Below are 22,168 nucleotides of genomic sequence, written 5' to 3'. Positions count from 1 at the left end.
CCCTGACTTATCCCCAGGAAAACTTAAATGCCAGTATATACGGTAATTCAAGTCTATGAATATTCAGAGTGTGAATCTCAGTGGCTGAGTTCCAGCATGTTCTCACAGTAAAAGGGAGCTATGTGTTTTCTGCATTAATTACAATAATAGCAGGCAAACAATCAGTTCAATAACTGACAATTTATTAATAGCAAACTCAAAATTATATACAGTAACAAAAAAGAATAATGCTATAAAAACAGCAAAATGAAGAATAATAGAAATGCACGGACATGCATTCCGAAAGGCAGAATTACTTACCCTCCTCTTGTACATCCTGCGTACGACGCCACTGTTTCGTGAATTGTCAAACTGATGTTGCTGACTGTTACCTGTTGTGATAATTTTCCATTAACGATCAGAGAGTTGGCTTTAAGTCAACACCAGTTGGGAGCACAGAAAAGATAAAAAGTAAAAGGCACAAAGAAGACGCAGCTCATGTGTTTAGAAATCTTTACTAGCCTAACTTCCAGTAACCTAGCTAATGGTACAGCAATTGTCACTACAATAAAGCCAGCATTATGTGTAATAGCTTTGATTTTGAGTGTTTAACAGATATTATCTGATGTTATAGTACTTAGCTGACACATGGCTGAGGATTATTTATTACCCCCATATAGAACTAAGGATTTCTACACATTGTTAAAGGCTGTCTTATTGATATTTGCTGTCACTGCAGGGACAAAATGAAGTTTAGAGAAATTCATACGTATGGGCAGAAAATTCTCATTCATTTTGTATATATCTAAATATTCACAATATATCTAAATAGACACATTTAGTATAAGTATTACAATTAGTACTAGTAGTATTATATATATATATATATATATATATATATATATATATATATATATATGGTTGAAATAGTTTACTGTCAAATAAATGCAAAGAGTACGCGACACGTTTTTTGCCCTCATTCTGGGCTCATCAGGCGAAACACGTGTCGCGTACTCTTTGCATTTATTTGACAGTAAACTATTTCAACCATTCTATGATCTGCTCCTCACAAACTGAGGGCACCGTGGCGAATGTTAACAGATTGCTGGCCAACCACAAGCGTTACCTGGTAGGTAACCACCCAAACATTCAGATTGTGACACAGACTTCGAATGCCGTGAATATATATATATATATATATATATATATATATATATATATATATATATAGTGGTGGAGGTCCCTCAGAACCTTTGTTGGTAGCCCCCCTGGGTTGCGCCAGGGCCACTTTTGTTGGTCACCGTGGCCTCCGCCGGGGGACCTGCATAGAGCTACACGGCTTAACGAGCCTATCTTAGGCGGGAGCACAGCCACACCCAGAAATAGGTCAACGAGCACCTGTGGCACTTCCGAGTGGGATATAAGAGGAGCCTGCAGCCACTACTCAGGGCGCCAGAGTCGGGAGGAAAAGGACGAAGCTTCCTGAGAGGAGTAGTGGAGGAAGACAAACCGTGTGATTTGGGGTGATTTTTCTTTGTGTTTTTTGGGGACTGTGTAGGGCCTGTGGGATACGGGGAAGACGTGCCCCATGGCTGAAGAAAAAATAAATAGTTTGTTTATTTTACCCGTGCCTCTGGTGTCAGTCTGTGTCGGGTCGAAGCCAATAAAGCACCTTTGCCACTATATATATTGTCACGCTTGGGTCACAGATTTGCACAGAGACACAGGAGGTTGTAGAAAAAAAAGGAACTTTATTCAAAACACTGCAAACAAACATTTGTCTCATTTCAAAAGTTTAAACGTGCTCCATGACAAGTCAGAGATGACTGTTCCGCCAGGAGCAGAGAATGTCTGAGAGAGGGATAAGGAGAAGCAAGCAATCAATTTAACAAAGTGAAAGAAGCCCATACAGGCTTTTTAAGAAGGCGGAGCACCGCGCGAGAGGCACATTACACGACAGAGCCAGCCAGAAGGGACAGGAGGAATGTGAAGGTAGTCTGTCAATGTTTTTTTAGGGGTTTTCCCAGGGGCGTCTGTATTCTCTGGGGGTGCGATCAGCTCCGTAGCTCACACCCCCTCCCTCAGCTTTATTCACATTTCTGTGAATCAAGCGATCCTCCAGACCAGGTTCAATCAGACGTTACAGGACATCAGCATTAATATGCTCAGAGCCAGCTCGATGCCTGACTATAAAACTGTAAGGTTGTAAACCAAAGAACCATCTCATGAGACGGGAGTTTGTATCTTTTTGACGGTATAATATATATATATATATATATATATATATACATACATACATACCACTATACATGGTATAGTGGTATGTGTATATATATATATATATATATATTCACGGCATTCGTAGTCTGTGTCACAATCTGATTGTATGGGTGGTTACCTACCAGGTAACGCTTGTGGCGCTGACGTCCGAGGTTCGATTCCCGAGAGGGAGTGCAGTGGAATTTGTACACCTGATGAGCCCAGAATGAGGGCGAAACACGTGTCGCGTACTCTTTGCATTTATTTGACAGTAAACTATTTCAACCATTCTATGATCTGCTCCTCACAAACTGAGGGCACTGTGGCGGATGTTAGCAGATTGCTGGCCAACCACAAGCGTTACCTGGTAGGTAACCACCCATACAATCAGATTGTGACACAGACTTCGAATGCCGTGAATGTAATTACCCCGATCTACATGCTGTCCAATAAATGAACCACACGCCGTGGCGCAACGTTAGGGGCATCGCCGCTGACGTCCGAGGTTCGATTCCCGAGAGGGAGTGCAGTGGAGTCTGTACGCCTGATGAGCCCAGAATGAGGGCGAAACACGTGTCGCGTACTCTTTGCATTTATTTGACAGTAAACTATTTCAATATATATATATATATATATATATATATATATATATATATATATATATATATATATATATATATATATATATATATATATATATATATATATATATATATATATATATATATATATATTGGTTCCTGCCTTGTGCCCTGTGTTGGCTAGGATTGGCTCCAGCAGACCCCCGTGACCCTGTAGTTAGGATTCAGCGGGTTGGAAAATGGATGGATGGATATATATATATATATATATATATATATATATATATATATATATATATATATATATATATATATATATATATATATATATATAAATAAATAGTGTTAAATAATTGAGCCTTGATGTTAAAAGATGTTTGGGGCAGCCTCCTGTATACTTGAAAAATGGCTGCTAAATTGAACGTTTGCAAGAAAATGGCCTTTACAGACAAGAGTCCAAAACAGAACTGAGATTTGGTACAGACATGGTGGGCTGTATAGATGGAGGGAGGAAGTAACGTCTTCATGGGTGAAACTGGAAGTGACATCTTTAGGGGTGGGACCAGAAGTGACGCTCATGGGCCCAGGTGGAATTTCTCACATTTGGTCTGCTAGGAAAAAATTGGAAGGGTCAGTGGATTCTGCCACCCCCTGGTCCAACTGGGAATTACCTTCTTTCGAGCCCTTTTCTGCCTCCCATGCACACGTGTGTGACAATATATGTATGTATAGAGAGAGGGCATAAGAAAACATTGATACCCTGGACCATTATTATTATTATTAGGTGAATTGGTGGCTCTGAGGCTAGGGCTATGCATCATAATCGGCTGCCAGTTCAAATCCCTTAAATTCCTGAAGTGACTCTACTCCATTGGCCCTTGAACAAGGCCCTTAACCTGCAATGTCTCCGTACTGGGTATGATGTTAATCTGCATCCAGCCCTGCAAGGAGGTCTTCCAACTTGCAGGGAAAACTTGGGGTTTGGTGGTAGGACTGTGCACTCCAGCTACTCCACTTGGGTCCCAATCCAGATCGTTCGTTGTGTGGTGGAGGCAGCAGTGCACTGTATCAGCACATGCTCCCAACCTTCTTATTATTAAGTAACACTTTAGTTTGGGTACTGCAAAAATGCATCTATTAGTCATTTACTTTTTTGTAATGAGACCTTAAAAAAAAGACTTCCTCTGGTCTTCGTAACACTTATAAAACATCAGTAGAGAGGATATTCATCTCTGTGCAGTGTGGCGGTATCAACATGCTGGTAAAATGACTTGTTAATATGAAGGATTCATAGGTCTTCTACTAAATATGGAATATCAAGAGAAATGTGTCTCAGTTAAGCCCCCTCAGACCACCCACAGAATGATGTTTTCTTAGTAGGTCACATTGCAGAAATAAAGAAACACTTGACTGATGCTTTGTAAGTGTTATGAAGACCCAAAGATGTGTTTGTTAAGGTCTTTTTACATAAACATAAATAAATAATAGATGCATTTTTGCAGTACCAAAACTAAAATGTTACCTATTATTATTGTTATTCCATCCATCCATTATCCAACCCGCTATATCCTAACTACAGGGTCACGGGGGTCTGCTGGAGCCAATCCCACCCAATATAGGGCGCAAGGCAGGAAATAAACCCCAGGTAGGGCGCCAGCCCACCGCAGTTATTGTTATTATTATTATTACTAAATTAGGCCTTCATTTATAAAGGACACAGATGAATTGGTGTATCATTGCCATTAATTGCCATTAAAGTCCAAATCTATGGATTGCCCACTGGATTGCAGCAGCCCTTCCAGTTACAGTTGCATTTGTTGAGTTTATCAAAACTTCAGCTCATCACGACATACTTGAGGTGACCCACGACACAAGAACGTATGAGCAGCTTGGCCATCTCCAGCCTCCACTCATAGACCTCATAGATGACTTTGCCTTCAGAAAACGTATTTGTATGCGGTTGTGATTAACAACAAAGAGACTGAAGAAACCCCTAAACATTCACTTTCAAACTTTGATTATTTTAAAAAAAGCCTTTTCATTTGGTGTTAAAAAGTGTTATATAAGTTTGTGATGTGTGCTTCTTTGTTAAAATTATTATTTATAATTTTATAGTTTAAATTTAAGCTGCTATAAGAAACACTAATGTAGTGGATTCAGAGAGGGCCGGATTGGGAAGTTTGGGGTGGTTTGAGGAGTTTGGCATGGGGCAGGGGATGCCAAGAAGAAGATTCCGCTTAGGACCACAGTTTGGCGAGGGTCTGCACTGGTCACAGCCACAGCCTATAAGCTATGGGTTCTTGCTATAGACGGCCAAAGTTATGGCCTGGTTGAGAGCTGTAAGCTTGATGAAGGAAGAGACAAGTTGGTCTTCTATGGGTTTTTGAAGGAAGAAATCAAGGTCTTGCCATTGTTTTCTTGGATGCACATAAGCCCATCATTTTAGTTGATCACTGGTGCAAAGTTCTGCCCATCAATGTTACTCATCCTTGAGTTATGGTGCTTTTGGGTTTCCATCAAGTATCTCAGAGAGAAGTCCCTGCAATGTTACTTGGTCTGTTATTAGCCATCTTATCAAGTAAGGCACAGAGTCTGCATTCTGACGAGGGGTCAAGTCAAGAGACTTGAGCAACCCCCCAAGCAGACACACAGTCCAGTCACACCCTCTGGAAATTACCCTCTATCTGCCATAGCCAGGTGTTATGTGGGTGACCCCTTGACGTGGTTCAGCCACTTGGGTCCTCCACAAAGAGAATCCTACGAGCTGGATCACCCTCGGGGAAATGCGCCACATGGCCATAGTGTCGAAACTGACACTCCCTCACAATGAAGGAAATGTGCCTCATTCAGGACTCCATGAGCAACACAAAGTCAAACTAGCAGTACCCAAGGATTTTCCAGAGAGACACAGTACCAAAGGAGTCCAGTCTTCATCTCAGGTCACTGGATAGCGTTCATGTCTCATAACCATATAGCAAGACAGGAAGCACCAGAACTCTAAAGACTTGGACATTTGTCCTTTATCACAGATATCAGGAACGCCACACACTCCTTTCCAGTGACTTCATGACCCCCCATGCTCTCCAAATCTGTCTACTGACTTCATAGGAAGAGCCACCAGATACATGACTGTCACTGCTGAGGTAAGTAAACCTCTCGACAAGGTTGACACTCTCTCCGCAGACAGACACACTGCTGATGGCTGTGCCCAAGAGGTCATTAAAGGCCTGGATCTTTGGGTTTTATCAGGAGACTTGCAAGCCCAGACATTCAAACTCCTCGCTCAGCCTCTTGAGTGCCCCGATCAGAGCCTCCATTGACTCCGCAAAGATCACAGCATCGTCAGCAAAGTCAAGATCCGTGAATCTTTCTTCGCCAACAGATGCCCCACAGCCACTGGACCCCACGACCCTGCCCAACGCCCAGCCCATACAAGCAATGAACAGAGTAGGAGCAGAACAGACCCCTGATGAACCCCAGAATCAACTGAGAAAAACACAGAGGTCCTGCCTCCACTCTACACAGCACTCACAGTACCAGTGTACAGGCCGGCCATGATATCCAGCAACCTCGAGGGGATCCCGCGAACCCTCAGGATGTCCCACAGGGCAGCTCGATCAACTGAGTCGAACACTTTACGAAAATCGACTAAGGCTGCAAAGAAACTCTGCTGATATTCGCGTTTGCGCTCCATGGGAACCCTCAGTGCCAGGATGCGGTCGATGGTAGACTTCTTAGGTATAAAACCAGACTGTTCCGGTCGCTGGTAGGTGAGCAAGTGATCACGGATCCTATTGAGGACAACCCTAGCAAGGAACTTACCCGGCACCGAGAGCAATGTTATCCCCCTGTAGCTGCCGCAAGGGTCCCGTTATATCTATCTATCTTTTAAGTGTATGTGGTGGCAGCTTTTTAATCCATGACTTGTATTGTAGCCACTGCAAAAATATATAATGTCAGTCTGTCCTTTACTGTCTGTGTCTAAAAACTCCTTTTGGATTTTCTAAAATTAATTCCCATAAAATTGTTTTTCAACAGGCTAAAAAGAAGCTATATTTATCAACAAAAGAATACGAATCACTTTACAGGTTTATAGAAACAAATTCACATTTGGCAACAGAGAAAGAAAAGCAGAAGGTAATATTTTAATAGAATTTTGCTATAGGTTTTTCACCTTTTTACAGTTTGTTTTTGCATCTTCAAAATCCTGGGTGCACGTCAAGTCAGATCACACATGTGTGAGTCTCCATAAACATACAGTTTGGTTGTGCAGGTTGGGAGAACATCAGAACACAGAGTTGTGACCTTCACAAAGTGGCGTGTCTCTTGTACTAAACTATCCCAGTAAATTGTCATTATTTGAAAAGTAGAAGCAATTGAACAGCATGGACCTATCAAAAGAGAAAAACACACCAAGACCCATGTACAGGTCATTTAGGTAAACACTGGAGAAGATTCTCTTCAGAGGTATTGTAGGCGTCTGCTCAAATCTAGAGGGAGATTAGCCTGATAAACATAACAGATCCTTCACAAGCCCAGCTAATCCAGTTGAGGGTCATGGAGGGCTGGAGACCATCCTAGCAGTATGAGTAAGGTACAGCCCCCATTTTCCAGTACTAGTTTGTGGGATGGTGGTATTGTGGTTTGAACTGATGATTCATGCTTCCTGGGCCCAAGTTCAGTTACTGTCTGTGGAATGGGCCTGCTCACCTCATCTCGGTGTAGTTTTTCTCCAGCTTTCCATCCACATAATAAAAGAGTTCGATGCATTATTAATTCAAGCCTGTAAATCGGTTTGGCATCAATGAGCATGACCTGCAATTGACCAGCGTTCCATTAGGCTGGGTCCTGCCATAAGCTCCATACTGTAAGACCTGTCATGGAAAACACATATTTAGAAACGCCACCCTGGATGGGGCACTACTCCATTTCCAGGCCCGGTCACACACTTCCACACACTCGCTCAGTTTTGTTGTGAGAACATTAGAAAAACTTTTGACGAGAACAGGCCATTCATCCCAACAAAGCTTGCCAATCCTGCCCACCTAATTCCTCCAAAATAACATCAAGTCGAGTTTTGAAGGTCCCCAGGGTCCCACTGTCCACCACACTACTTGGTCATTTATTTCACGTGTCTATGATTCTCTGTGTGAAGAAAAACATTTTAATGTTGGTGTGAAATTTAACCTTAACAAGCTTCCAGCTCTGCCCCCACATTCTTGTTGGACTCATTTTCAAGTCACAGCCCCTTGTTGTGTTACAGTCAGGGGTTATTCCCTTTTTGATTGCTACATTTAGTTATTGTTTAACGTTTATGTCTTGTATCTTTAAATGCTCCTCCATTCTTTGTGTTTTGTGAGTGGACCACCTTGTCGTCCCTGCTGCTTGTTTCCTGAAGTTAGACAAAGGGTCCCAGCAGTGGTTCATTGACAGCTGCTTGGCGTTTTTTTGGGGCATTTGTGGGCCTATGAAGAGAGCTGGGATTAAGCCCATTGAGATGAGGCATTTTCCAGGCAGGTAAAGGGGGCCTGGCCAGTGACCTTTGTAACAACTTCAATTCACGACAGAAGCACTGTCGAGATCCTCTTTCTCACCTTAATAAAAAGGAAAAGGGACGGCCCAAAAGAAACTAGTCTGAAACCATAATCCAAGAATCAAAAACCCAAAGACAGAAGGATGCTGTGGTGTGAAATTTTGCATATAAGTTGCTAAATATTTTGAATGTCTTTATTGGTAACTTGTAACACTAATGTCTATCACTGATAAGAACAGCAATGGTTAGATGGTTAAGAACCCCTTTCCCCCTTTTAAGAACCAGTCCTTTGTAATTTTACGACAGGGTTGGGTGAAGTGCCTCAAACAAGTTTGGCAAGTGACTCTCTGCACGAGTCTCTCAGTCGACCCCCACAGGAACGCCAGACTGCGTAGCTGGCAAACTTCAGCTCAACAAATGGTTTTGGGGGGTGGCGGGTCATTGGTCTGCAGTATGGCTGTTTGGAATTGGCTTGTATCAGAAGCCTTTAAGTACCACAACGTCCTATTGGCAGGCCCGGTCTTAGGTATTATGGGGCCCTAGGCGAAAGGGGGGTCAAGGGGCCCCCTGAGGGGGGCGGATCCCCCCTAGAAGCTCTATGAAATGCGTGAAAATTAGACCAAGGATTCGATCCGGGGCCCCCCGGACGCCGGGGCCCTAGGCGGTCGCCTACTTCGCCTATGCCTAAGGCCGGGCCTGATTGGGACAAATAATGCTGTAGTATATTTAAGTATATATGACAATTGCTCACTCGGACAATTTGTTTTGGGGGCCCCCAAGAAGGCGGGGGTCCTAAGCTATAGCTTGTGTAGCTTATACGTAAATCCTGCACTGCCTATTGGCTCTAGGAGTTGGACAGAAAACCTATAAATCTGGTTGCTTTACCCAGCTGTCTCTCTCTCTGACCAACTGATGAAAGAGCATCTCACACACCATGAACTGAAAAGGACAACACAATGAAGAGCACAGCTCGGCAGCCATATTGAGACAGGCATGCAGCCTGTTCTGAAGGAAGCTGACCACAAAATGAGGACTTAACTAGAGACATTTTAAGTAACTAACAAGTCTGTGTGCCGCCTGAAACTACACATCAGCATTTATCAGGTTGTATGGTTGCCAATATTCAAATGTACTTTGCTTATTCTTATTATTTATAAATATTATCAATAATACATTATGTAAATTGTAACTTACCTCCTGCTTGTCTTTTACTACACCTAATTGCCTGAGGTTATACATTTACATTTACATTTACATCATTTAGCAGACGCTCTTATCCAGAGCGACTTACAACAGGTTATACATGTAGAAGGGAAAGTGGGGAGAAGTTATAAAGTACAACACCTTATAAACAGTCTGGGAGATTTGAGGCATTCTGACAAAGGCTACTTATTAATAATACAAAAGGGGAAAGTAAAGTAAAATATTACTCTGCCAAGACAAAACAAAGCAATAAATCCAAAAACCAGAAAATCAACTCTGAACAACTGTCAATGAGCCACTACTGGTACCCTCTGTCTGACCTCAGGAAAAAAAGGCAAACAGTACAGTGACGTCAGAGTGACCACAAAACACAGAAAATAAAGAAAATCAAACACTATTAAGAAAACAAAACAATTAAAAGCATGAAAAATACTTCAAAATTAATTAAAAAAAGGAAAATAAACACAAACCTGAGAATAAAGCCTGACCGTAACACAACATTTCTATTTACCGCTTAATCTTCTGCGGCAGTGTGACATAAGCCTCAGTGATTGCATGTCGTACTTCTCTTATTCATGTGTCCTTCATTGATTTCTTTTTCATGCTCATTCTACTAGTTGCTTTGAATTTAACTCATGATAATGTCATTACAATAGATGAAAAACAGGCTGAAAAAATTGGAAGATGCGCTTTTAAAGCTGGATGAAGAATACTTCAACATGAATGTGGTGGGACATCAGATCCGACTGAAATGGGAATCCACCCTGAAGAACTGTTACCAGGTCAGTGGGCTCCAGAAGGAACGACAGCCAAGTGTGGCGAAAGGGGCCACTAGGTGCCATACACGCACCTGCTCAAGGAACAGAAATTTTAAAGAGGCCATGCATTTTTAAATTAAAAATAGAGAAACATCAGAAAGGGCTTAAAAGCAAAGCGTCAGGAGATTTGAGATGTGCGGCTCGGGTGAGATATGAATAGCTGGATGCTGCCGATGAATGAGGTGCTGATACTTGTCAGGATGCTGCAGCTCATTCTTGTCAGAACAGACAAAGCAATATGATGATATGGTAGCAGCTGCAATATTCTGCATTATAATTATTTCTAATTTTAGATTTCATTGTGGTTTCTTTCCCTGTGTCTTTTCATTTCAGAGCATTCAAGAACTGGAAAAACAAAGAATTCTGGTTTTATGTGACATCCTGACGAAGTATCACCAACATATTTCTAGTTTTGGGCAAACTCTCTCTACAGTATGTATTGTGTCTACTTTAATATTACATTTATTATTTTATAACAGTACAGCATGACACCTTTTCAAAGTGAACTCAACTCAGGGATAGAATTGTGGAGCTACTTGTGACAACACAAATGGCATTTCCCATAAAAGAAAAAATGTTAGTGAAATTTCATGGCCGTCAGAAGTTCAAAGCAAGAATGAGCCATTGGGTGATATTTCCTACTTAGGCAAAACCAAAAATCGTTTCAAGAGTGCTAAATTGATAACCTGTAATTCTTTTTTTTTTTTTTTTATCTTTTACTAGCTGGCATAGCTGAAATACTCAGTGTTGCCCGGGAGGAAAATAAAGTGTTTTTTTTTTATTGTTTGAGAAGAATATAATTACAAAAAAAAAACACAACTTTAAAAATAAAAATAAATTAACAAACAAGGAAGACTCACTAATGTGCTTGTCTTGCGGTCTTGTATGTATGTTATCTTCCAGTGGAGGCTCAGAACTGGCCAACTCTGTTTAATTTCAAAAGCAACAGGCAGATGGTGGAGCTCAAACATGAAGAATACTGGCAGTCACCTCCAGTTCGCCCTCTGGTGGTCGTTCCGAGTATCAACTGGATGATAACACGCATACAAGACCACACGATCAGCCCCCACCCTACCCAGAAGGGGAGGGTTAGGGTTGATTTCACCCTACAGTATTTTTAGTTGATCAGTGAGAAATGTGTACCAAGTTTAATGAAAATCGCTCCAGCTGTTCAGAAGTGATGCTGTAACATACATACATACACACACATATACACTGCTGGATATATCTATATATACAGTACAGTGCAAAAGTTTTAGGCAGGTGTGAAAAAATGCTGTAAACAAAGAATGCTTTCAAAAATGGAAGTGTTAATCATTTATTTTCATCAATCAACAAAATGCAGTGAATGAACAAAAGAGAAATCTAAATCAAATCAATATTTGGTGTGACCACCCTTTGCCTTCAAAACAGCATCAATTCTTCTAGGTACACTTGCACACAGTTTTTGAAGGAACTCGGCTGGTAGGTTGTTCCAAACATCTTGGAGAACTAACCACAGATCTTCTGTGGCTGTAGGCTTCCTCACATCCTTCTGTCTCCTCATGTAATCCCAGACACACTCGATGATGTTGAGATCAGGGCTCTGTGGGGGCCATACCATCACTTCCAGGACTTTTTGTTCTTCTTTACGCTGAAGATAGTTCTTAATGACTTTGGCTGTATGTTTGGGGTCGTTGTCCTGCTACAGAATAAATTTGGGGCCAATCATACGCCTCCCTGATGGTATTGCATGATGGATAAGTATCTGCCTGTATTTCTCAGCATTGAGAACACCATTAATCCTGACCAAATCTCCAACTCCATTTGCAGAAATGCAGCCCCAAACGTTCAAGGAACCTCCACCATGCTTCACTGTTGCCTGCAGACACTAATTATTGTACCGCTCTCCAGCCCTTCGACGAACAAACTGCCTTCTGCTACAGCCAAATATTTCAAATTTTGACTCATCAGTCCAGAGCACCTTCTGCCATTTTTCTGCACCCCAGTTCCTGTTTTCGTGCATACTTGAGTCGCTTGGCTTTGTTTCCACGTCGGAGGTATGGCTTTTTGGCTGCAACTCTTCCATGAAGACCACTTCTGGCCAGACTTCTCCAGACAGTAGATGGGTGTACCTGGGTCCCACTGGTTTCTGCCAGTTCTGAGCTGATGGCACTGCTGGACATCTTCCAATTTCGAAGGGTAATAAGCTTGATGTGTCTTTCATCTGCTGCACTAAGTTTCCTTGGCCGACCACTGCGTCTACGATCCTCAACGTTGCCCGTTTCTTTGTGCTTCTTCAAAAGAACTTGAACAGCACATCTTGAAACCCCAGTCTGCTTTGAAATCTTTGTCTGGGAGAGACCTTGCTGATGCAGTAGAACTACCTTGTGTCTTGTTGCTGTGCTCAATCTTGCCATGACATGAAACTGTCTTCCACAACCACACCTTGGTAGCAGAGTTTGGCTGTTCCTCACCCAGTTTGAAGCCTCCTATACAGCTGTTTCTGTTTCAGTTAATGACTGTGTTTCAACCTACGTGTGACATTCATTAGCACCTGTTTGGTAGAATTGGTTGATCAGACACCTGACTAGAATCCTCCAAAATCTCTGACTTTGTGCAAGTGGACCTATAAGAATTGATGCTGGTTTGAAGGGAAAAGGTAGTAACACCAAATATTGATTTGATTTAGATTTTTCTTTTGTTTGCTCACTTTGCATTTTGTAAATTGATAACCATAAACAATCATTATTTATATTTCTGAAAGCATTCTTTGTTTACAGCATTTTCACACCTGCCTAAAACTTTTGCACAATACTGTATATATATATATATATATATATATATATTGTCCTGCGGTGGGTTGGCACCCTGCCCGGGATTGGTCCCTGCCTTGTGCCCTGTGTTGGCTGGGATTGGCTCCAGCAGACCCCCGTGACCCTGTGTTCGGATTCGGCGGGTTGGAAAATGGATGGATGGATATATATATATATATATATATATATATATATATATATATATACGAGCTGTATATACCCGGCGTTGCCCGGGGCAGAAGTAACCTAATCAGTCAAACACTTACATATATACCAAAGTAAACCTAATCGGTCAAACAGTTACATATATAAAAAAACCGAACCTAATCGGACAAACAGCTAATCTATATACATAAGCAAACCTAATTGGTCAAACAGTTACATAAATACAAAAGCAAACCTAATCGATCAAACAGCTTCATATATACAGAAGCGAACCTAATTGGTCAAACAGTTATGCATGTGCAGAATGATTTTACAAACATTATGCGTGTTAACAATCATTAAAAAGAAAAGATTGAGGAACTGTTCTTCTATATGTGATGAAGCCACTAATCAGACAGATTTTTTTCAGGACCCAGCTGTTTCATAACTAAACTACTGCCACCCCAAAGTAATGCGTAATAGTGGTTTTTGGGGTAGCTGTGGAATAAAAAGGGTGTTTTTTAGTCAGTAAGAATCTGACACTACCCTTCAGTACGGGCTGAAGGGTGCCTATGTAAGGTTTTACATCGTTCCCGTATGGAAAAAAAAACATACTAAACTTTTTTTTCATCATTACACATAATCTCAGTCAAATCGAAGTACGCATTCTCAATTTATTTTTATCTAATTTTTACTTTTTCACAAAGTCATCCCATGCCAATTTGTATGAATAAACTTTTGCTAGAGAGTTAGCAAAAGTTTATTCATGCACATATTTTAATACGGATAATCTATCTCTAATCAAGGTTCTCATTTTCATTCTAATTTAAAATAATAATAGATACTAATTTTTTTCTTCTGTTTTAGAAAAAACAATCTATGCCACCTACGTCTTCGTCAAGTCAGCTTCATCCAGCTTCATCACATATAGAAGAAGAGTTCCTCAATCTTTTCTTTTTAATGATTGTTAACACGCATAATCTTTGTAAAATTATTCTGTACATGCATAACTGTTTGACCAATTAGGTTCGCTTCTGTATATATGAAGCTGTTTCATCGATTAGGTTTGCTTTTGTATATAGATTAGCTGTTTGTCCGATTAGGTTCGGTTTTTTTATATATGTAACTGTTTGACCGATTAGGTTTACTTTGGTATATATGTAAGTGTTTGACCGATTAGGTTAATTCTGCCCCGGGCAACGCCGGGTATATACAGCTCGTATATATATATATATAGCAAAATACCCGCGCTTCGCAGCGGAGAAGTAGTGTGTTAAAGAGGTTATGAAAAAAAAAGGAAACATTTTAAAAATAACGTAACATGATTGTCAATGTAATTGTGTTGTCATTGTTATAACTGTTGCTGTCTTTTATATATATATATATATATATATATAGATATATATATATATATATATATTATATATATAATATACACACACACATAAACATTTATATACATACACATATATATACATATCTACATATACACATGTACATATATATACACACACATACATAAACACACACATAAGACTTACTGAGTGAAACGGGCTTTCATTGACAATCATGTTACGTTATTTTTAAAATGTTTCCTTTTTTTTTCATAACCTCTTTAACACACTACTTCTCCGCTGCGAAGCGCGGGCATTTTGCTAGTATATATATATATATATATATACAGTGGTGTGAAAAACTATTTGCCCCCTTCCTGATTTCTTATTCTTTTGCATGTTTGTCACACAAAATGTTTCTGATCATCAAACACATTTAACCATTAGTCAAATATAACACAAGTAAACACAAAATGCAGTTTGTAAATGGTGGTTTTTATTATTTAGGGAGAAAAAAAAATCCAAACCTACATGGCCCTGTGTGAAAAAGTAATTGCCCCCTGAACCTAATAACTGGTTGGGCCACCCTTAGCAGCAATAACTGCAATCAAGCGTTTGCGATAACTTGCAATGAGTCTTTTACAGCGCTCTGGAGGAATTTTGGCCCACTCATCTTTGCAAAATTGTTGTAATTCAGCTTTATTTGAAGGTTTTCTAGCATGAACCACCTTTTTAAGGTCATGCCATAGCATCTCAATTGGATTCAGGTCAGGACTTTGACTAGGCCACTCCAAAGTCTTCATTTTGTTTTTCTTCAGCCATTCAGAGGTGGATTTGCTGGTGTGTTTTGGGTCATTGTCCTGTTGCAGCACCCAAGATCGCTTCAGCTTGAGTTGACGAACAGATGGCCGGACATTCTCCTTCAGGATTTTTTGGTAGACAGTAGAATTCATGGTTCCATCTATCACAGCAAGCCTTCCAGGTCCTGAAGCAGCAAAACAACCCCAGACCATCACACTACCACCACCATATTTTACTGTTGGTATGATGTTCTTTTTCTGAAATGCTGTGTTCCTTTTACGCCAGATGTAACGGGACATTTGCCTTCCAAAAAGTTCAACTTTTGACTCATCAGTCCACAAGGTATTTTCCCAAAAGTCTTGGCAATCATTGAGATGTTTCTTAGCAAAATTGAGACGAGCCCTAATGTTCTTTTTGCTTAACAGTGGTTTGCGTCTTGGAAATCTGCCATGCAGGCCGTTTTTGCCCAGTCTCTTTCTTATGGTGGAGTCGTGAACACTGACCTTAATTGAGGCAAGTGAGGCCTGCAGTTCTTTAGACGTTGTCCTGGGGTCTTTTGTGACCTCTCGGATGAGTCGTCTCTGCGCTTTTGGGGTAATTTTGGTCGGCCGGCCACTCCTGGGAAGGTTCACCACTGTTCCATGTTTTTGCCATTTGTGGATAATGGCTCTCACTGTGGTTCGCTGGAGTCCCAAAGCTTTAGAAATGGCTTTATAACCTTTACCAGACTGATAGATCTCAATTACTTCTGTTCTCATTTGTTCCTGAATTTCTTTGGATCTTGGCATGATGTCTAGCTTTTGAGGTGCTTTTGGTCTACTTCTCTGTGTCAGGCAGCTCCTATTTAAGTGATTTCTTGATTGAAACAGGTGTGGCAGTAATCAGGCCTGGGGGTGGCTACGGAAATTGAACTCAGGTGTGATACACCACAGTTAGGTTATTTTTTTAACAAGGGGACAATTACTTTTTCACACAGGGCCATGTAGGTTTGGATTTTTTTTCTCCCTAAATAATAAAAACCATCATTTAAAAACTGCATTTTATGTTTACTTGTGTTATATTTGACTAATGGTTAAATGTGTTTGATGATCAGAAACATTTTGTGTGACAAACATGCAAAAGAATAAGAAATCAGGAAGGGGGCAAATAGTTTTTCACACCACTGTATACATATACTGTACACACATACATGCAGTTTTAATAACACAGAAATCAATATAAACATTAACATCATTATCATATGAGAATATGAAGTAATATATAAGAAGCATATTTCATATAAATATACATTATTAAACAGTAAAATCTTCTTCTGTAATTTGCTACCGTGGCAATTTGTGTGTCTGTCCAGGATTTTAAATGACCTGTAGCTCGCAAACCGTTGCACCTATACACTTGAAATGTGGTACACATATAGTACGTCACGTCTACTATCCGCTTTATGGGTGATGATTGTTTTAGTCTTTTTATCTTTATTTTATTTTATTGTACAATCAAGTCCTATCTGCGCACAGCAGGGCAGCCGTGGGTGGGTGCGTATGGTGTATTCACTCCATGTTATCGTGCATTGCGCTGTCAGTGGTATTTTGATAAAAGAATTTGAACAACATATAAGAAGCGTATAAATTATTAAACAGTAAAACATTAACATTTAAGAAGTAAAGTTACATTAAGTACTACTGCTGTGCCTTCGGGTATACCTCATTTTTTGTTTGCCCATTACATGCTTAAATGTATACATTTTTTGGTGCACCTACTCGAGAACACGCGACATATAACCTAGCGTGGGAGAAGCATGGATTTTAAACACGCGTTGAGTTGATGTGCTGGTCTCCCTCGTGAAATAACTGGTAATGTTTGACTAAAATCTACAGCGAGTAAAACGACATTACCTCCTATTTTTTTTTACGATCTCTGAGATCTTGCTTTTTTCGGTTCAAGGCTTCATAAGCTCTTTTATGTTGTATGGTGTACTTATCCCAAACCATCATCTTTGAATGTTGCAACACTTTCGCCTTGTATGTAGATCGGGGTAATTACATTCATTGCATTCCTAGTCTGAATCACAATCTGATTGTATGGGTGGTTACCTGGCACTGTAGGGTTGCCACCCGTCCTTTAAAATACGGAATCGTGCTGCGTTTGAGAATGAAATTGCGTGTCCCGTTTTGAATCAATACTGGACGGGATTTATCCCTTATTTTTTTTATCATTTTTTTTTTAAAGCAGCGTCTCATGCAAATCATCCCACACGCATTTTATGAAGATGCCTCCTTTCCTAATTTTGATTGGGTAATACTTGATGTCATCGTTAGTTTGATTGGTCTTTTTAACTGTCCAGTGAGTAGGGCGTGTCTTTCAACGGAATGAAAAAAAGGCCCACCCGACGACCCACCCATTCCATTTTTATATATATAGATATATATATATATATATATATATATATATATATATATATATATATATATATAGTGAGATAACCAGCCCAGACAAAACAAAACAAACACTGGCAGTTCTTAAAAAACACACGTTTATTAGAATTGGCCACACAAGTCCAAATCCCGCACACACAGTGTTCCCAACACCACAACACCCTTCCTCGGGCCTTTCAATGTCCATGGGCCGCCTCTCTTCCACCTGTCACTGGAGCTTTGTCCTGCTCCAGCTCCTGACTCCAGCTCTCCGACTGTAGGAAGGCGGCCCCTTTTATATTCACCCAGATGTGCTCTAGGTGCTTGATGACATTTTTCTGGCGGCACTTTCTGGTGTGGCAGAAGTGGCGCACGAACACCCGGAAGCATTCCGGGTGACGCTGGAAGGACCTTCCCCCACCTTCCCAGGTGTGGGGGAAATGCAGATCTCCCGGGCTTTATGAGACTTGGGGCGCCCCCTGGCAGTAGCCATGGACCCCCACGGGTTTGTGGGGGAAATGCAGATCTCCCGGGCTTTATGAGACTTGGGGCGCCCCCTGGCAGTAGCCATGGACCCCCACGGGTTTGTGCCTCCTTGCTCCATCTCCAACTGCCTCCCAGTCCTTCCATGCGTCCCGGCTGGGTCTGGCCCCCAGCCTCCTGCCACAATATATATATATATATATATATATATATATATATATATATATATATAGAGAGAGAGAGAGAGAGAGAGAGAGAGATTGAATTTATTAAAAGCATATAACATTCCATACAATCAAGTCAAACTTAACAAAACTAAAATCAAATCAAATCACCTCCCATCTATGAGAGAGAGAGAGAGGAAGGCCAACAATCAGAGCAAAACTGATAAGAGTAATAAAGAGAGAAAGAAGTCCTTCTCCCCAATATAAGTGCTTATTCTAAAATGATATTGATCAGATCCTGCCAGGTTTTAAAAAAAAGTTTTGCACAGATCCTCTAAGAGAGAATTTGATTTTTTCCAATTTTAAATAGTATTTAACATCAGTTACCCACTGACGTAAAAGTGGTGGCTTAACAGAATCTAAGACTAAGGCTGGCTAAGTAGCTCTGTCATCATTCTCATTTGTTTTAAGTATTTATTGCTGTTGTTGTCCACATATGGCTTGAAGATGCTGGCACTGACCAAAAAAAACAGGAGACAGAGCTGGAGGTGGCAGAGTTAAAGATGCTAAGATTTGCATTGAGTGTGACAAGGATGGACAGAATTAGAAATGAGGACATTAGAGGGTCAGCTCAGGTTGGATGATTGGGAGACAAAGTCAGAGAGGCGAGATTGCATTGGTTTGGACATGTGCAGAGGAGAGATGAGGGGTATATTGGGAGAAGGATGCTAAGGATAGAGCTGCCAGGGAAGAGGAAGATCTAAGAGGAGGGTTGTGGATGTGGTGAGAGAGGACATGCAGGTGATGGGTGTGACAGAGCAAGATGACAAGGACAGGAAGATATGGAAGAAGATGATCTTCTGTGGCAACCCCTAACTGGAGCAGCTGAAAGAAGAAAGATTTATTACTGTTGTCATTTGTCAGAGTCTTGTTTGAGAACATCCCCATTCGGCTTTAGTTCATGCATGATACAATAAATGCCACTCAGCTCAGCACAAAGCCAGTTGGTGGACTAACCAGGCTGTAGGCCTACAATGCTTGGTGGCATATTTGAGAACTACATGCTACTCCTATACTGTTTTCTGATTTTTGTGTGCCCCCCTCATATGCATTACTTTCATTTGTGCCACTGCACTGTTGACATCAGCAATGCCCATAGCTAGTAGGCAGATGAAAACGCAGCATATGACATCAGCACACACAAGCATGGATGATTCCAAGAAACTGGAAGGGTGTCGGTTCAAATCCCATTACTGCCAGAAGGGGTGCTTCTACATTGGACCATTGATGGCATTTTGTTTCTCAGTTGGGTGTTCCCAGAATTCTCCAGGGTGCTCTCATTTGTGACATCACTTGAGAAACGATTCAAAGGCCATCCGAGGCATTTCTGGGGTGTCTGAGTTTGGTAGATAATGCTTGTTTTGCTACATTAAAGATCATTATTTAGATCTTCCTGTTTTTTAAAATCCCTATTTTTAATTGTGTTTTGACTTCTGACTTCTTGACTTCTGGCTTTGGCTTTTGAACAAATCTTTGACTTTTAATTCTCCTGGCCATTTTCATTTCCTTTTTACTGTCACTTGCAAGTCAGTATAGCACGGCGGCGACTGGTTTACTTGATTTCTGCTATCCATTTCCCAATCCCCCTGTTTCCACGATGTCCATTTTTTCATATTTATTCAATAGGCTCGCTATAAAGAGTTAGTGTAACATGAATATCTCTTCTTCTACCTGTCATCCATCTAGTGCAATCAGATGATATAAATGTGTTCAATGTGCCTCCCAGTTCTACAGACAAATAGATCAAGATGTGAAGAAGATGGACGTTGAAAAAGACATCCAAACCTTAGTGGATGAAACAGCCTTTATGGAAAAAGACAACAAAGCAGAATTCCTGCTGGCAGATTATTTTGTAAGTTTTTCTTCATTGTGTCTTTACTTGTAATTCTATATGTTAGACTTGAGTGTGATGATGAGGAGAGACTTGATTTAATGGGATGAAGCAGAGTGTTAGTGGCCTTGGTGGCATGTTGTGATGGGGTTTTATTTGGTTGGCTGGGTTCACAGGGATGGTGTTGTGTTTGGTAGAATGGGGTAGATTCCGGTTGAGTTTAGTTGGTTGGAGTACATTAAGATGGCTTTGGAGGGTGAGTTTGTAACTTCAGATTGATAGACTGAGTCCAGTAATCCCTGACTATATAAAAATGAAAATGAGAAGTGACCATGCAGGCTTCAACCAGGCTTTCATCTCTTGTTTGCCACTTTTTCTGGTCATCTACCCAGCATGTGACTGTTGTTTTCACAGGAAGAAGATATGAAGAATGGGATGAATTTAGAAAGAAGAAAAAACTCCATCGGGAAGAAGCTTCAGAGATTATCTGAAAACCTGATGAAAGCCAAAAAAAACAAGGAAGGTATACTGGGTGCCATTGGCACGAATCCCTTCACATACACAAGTTGATGGCACGTGTGTTATCGTAATATTTCCCTCTACTTTCCCTTTACCTAGATGCAAGTGTACTCATCAAGTTCGTTACCGGGTTGGTCTACTGTCGTACCTTAAGATTAACATACGCATACATAGCTCTACGCATACACACAGAAAATCAACAGTGTCCTATGAATGACAAACACACAGCTGGTTAACCTCTGGCACACTGGCACCACACAAGTGCCTTAGGAATAGCACAGCCTATCACTCTTCTGGCACTTCAAGAGACTTACTTATTGTTGGCCACACAACATACAATGTTTTAAATATATCTCAGATGTAAATATTACTTTAGTCTCTAGGAATACATTTAAACATAGAAAGGCTCAACATCCTTGGCTATAGGCCATTTATCAACCAAGAATGCCTTACTTTGCGTACTGTTCCCTACTTTTGGGTGGAGTTCTCACCCTCAGCCTTAATAAACCTCACAGCACAGAGCGTATGGCAAATCTCCGTCTGCACCAGGTGATCAAAGAAATCTACCTTATTACTTCAATCACTCTAGACATGAAGACAAAGCATAGAAAGATAAAAAGCAGTGTGGTATTTACTACGTGAATAATAATACCAAATAGAAAATAAAGACAAACAGAAGAAAAATAGAAAATAAGATTGATAGTAAAGTCTGGATATATATAGTCTTTAGAAAAAGCTTATGAAAAAGTAAGGACGAATGTCACAGGTGGCTTGTGATCTAGGACTCGTAGTTGTTCATGAAAGGCTTTGCCGATGATCAGATGGAAACTGCTGCACATTGCCAACGCCCTCTTCTGACATTGCTCTGTTCTCTTCTGATGCCGCCCTCAGACGAGGCATCTTTATATATAATACACTACCGTGGCTGTTCGTTTGTCTCTCCAGGATTTTAAATCACCTGTAGCTCGCAAACCGTTTGATCTATTGACCTGAAATTTGGTACACATATAATATGTGACGTCTACTATCTGCTTTCAGGGTGATGATTGACCTCCAAGGTTATTCCTCTTTTTATTTTTATTTTATTTTATTGTAGAATCAACTCTCGGTGGCGGCCGTGCAGCGCATGAATACGGGTGCCATTCTCATCCCTACCACCTTCACCGTCACTTCCCCTACCTCTACATGTCTTAAATCATTCTTCAGGCAGATTGAAGACTTAAGTGCCAGCTTAAGTGAAAAATGAAAGATAA

The 22,168-nt window shown here is 40.7% G+C and overlaps 1 protein-coding gene across 1 annotated transcript in view; it reads left to right on the top strand.

Moving 5' to 3' along the window:
- nostrin (nitric oxide synthase trafficking) overlaps positions 1–22,168 on the top strand; it is a 58,919-nt gene that overhangs the window by 22,841 nt on the left and 13,910 nt on the right. Inside the window, exons 6-10 of the mRNA XM_028806358.2 lie at positions 6,858–6,956; positions 10,212–10,337; positions 10,707–10,805; positions 20,292–20,417; positions 20,811–20,919. Of these exons, the coding sequence (XP_028662191.2) occupies positions 6,858–6,956; positions 10,212–10,337; positions 10,707–10,805; positions 20,292–20,417; positions 20,811–20,919 (559 nt within the window). The remainder of the gene's footprint in view (positions 1–6,857; positions 6,957–10,211; positions 10,338–10,706; positions 10,806–20,291; positions 20,418–20,810; positions 20,920–22,168) is intronic.

The sequence above is a fragment of the Erpetoichthys calabaricus genome, chromosome 8, assembly GCF_900747795.2.
Source record: "Erpetoichthys calabaricus chromosome 8, fErpCal1.3, whole genome shotgun sequence".
Lineage (NCBI taxonomy): Eukaryota > Metazoa > Chordata > Cladistia > Polypteriformes > Polypteridae > Erpetoichthys > Erpetoichthys calabaricus.
Note: the sequence above shows the minus strand (reverse complement) of the source record. Positions and strands in the feature narration are given on the sequence as shown.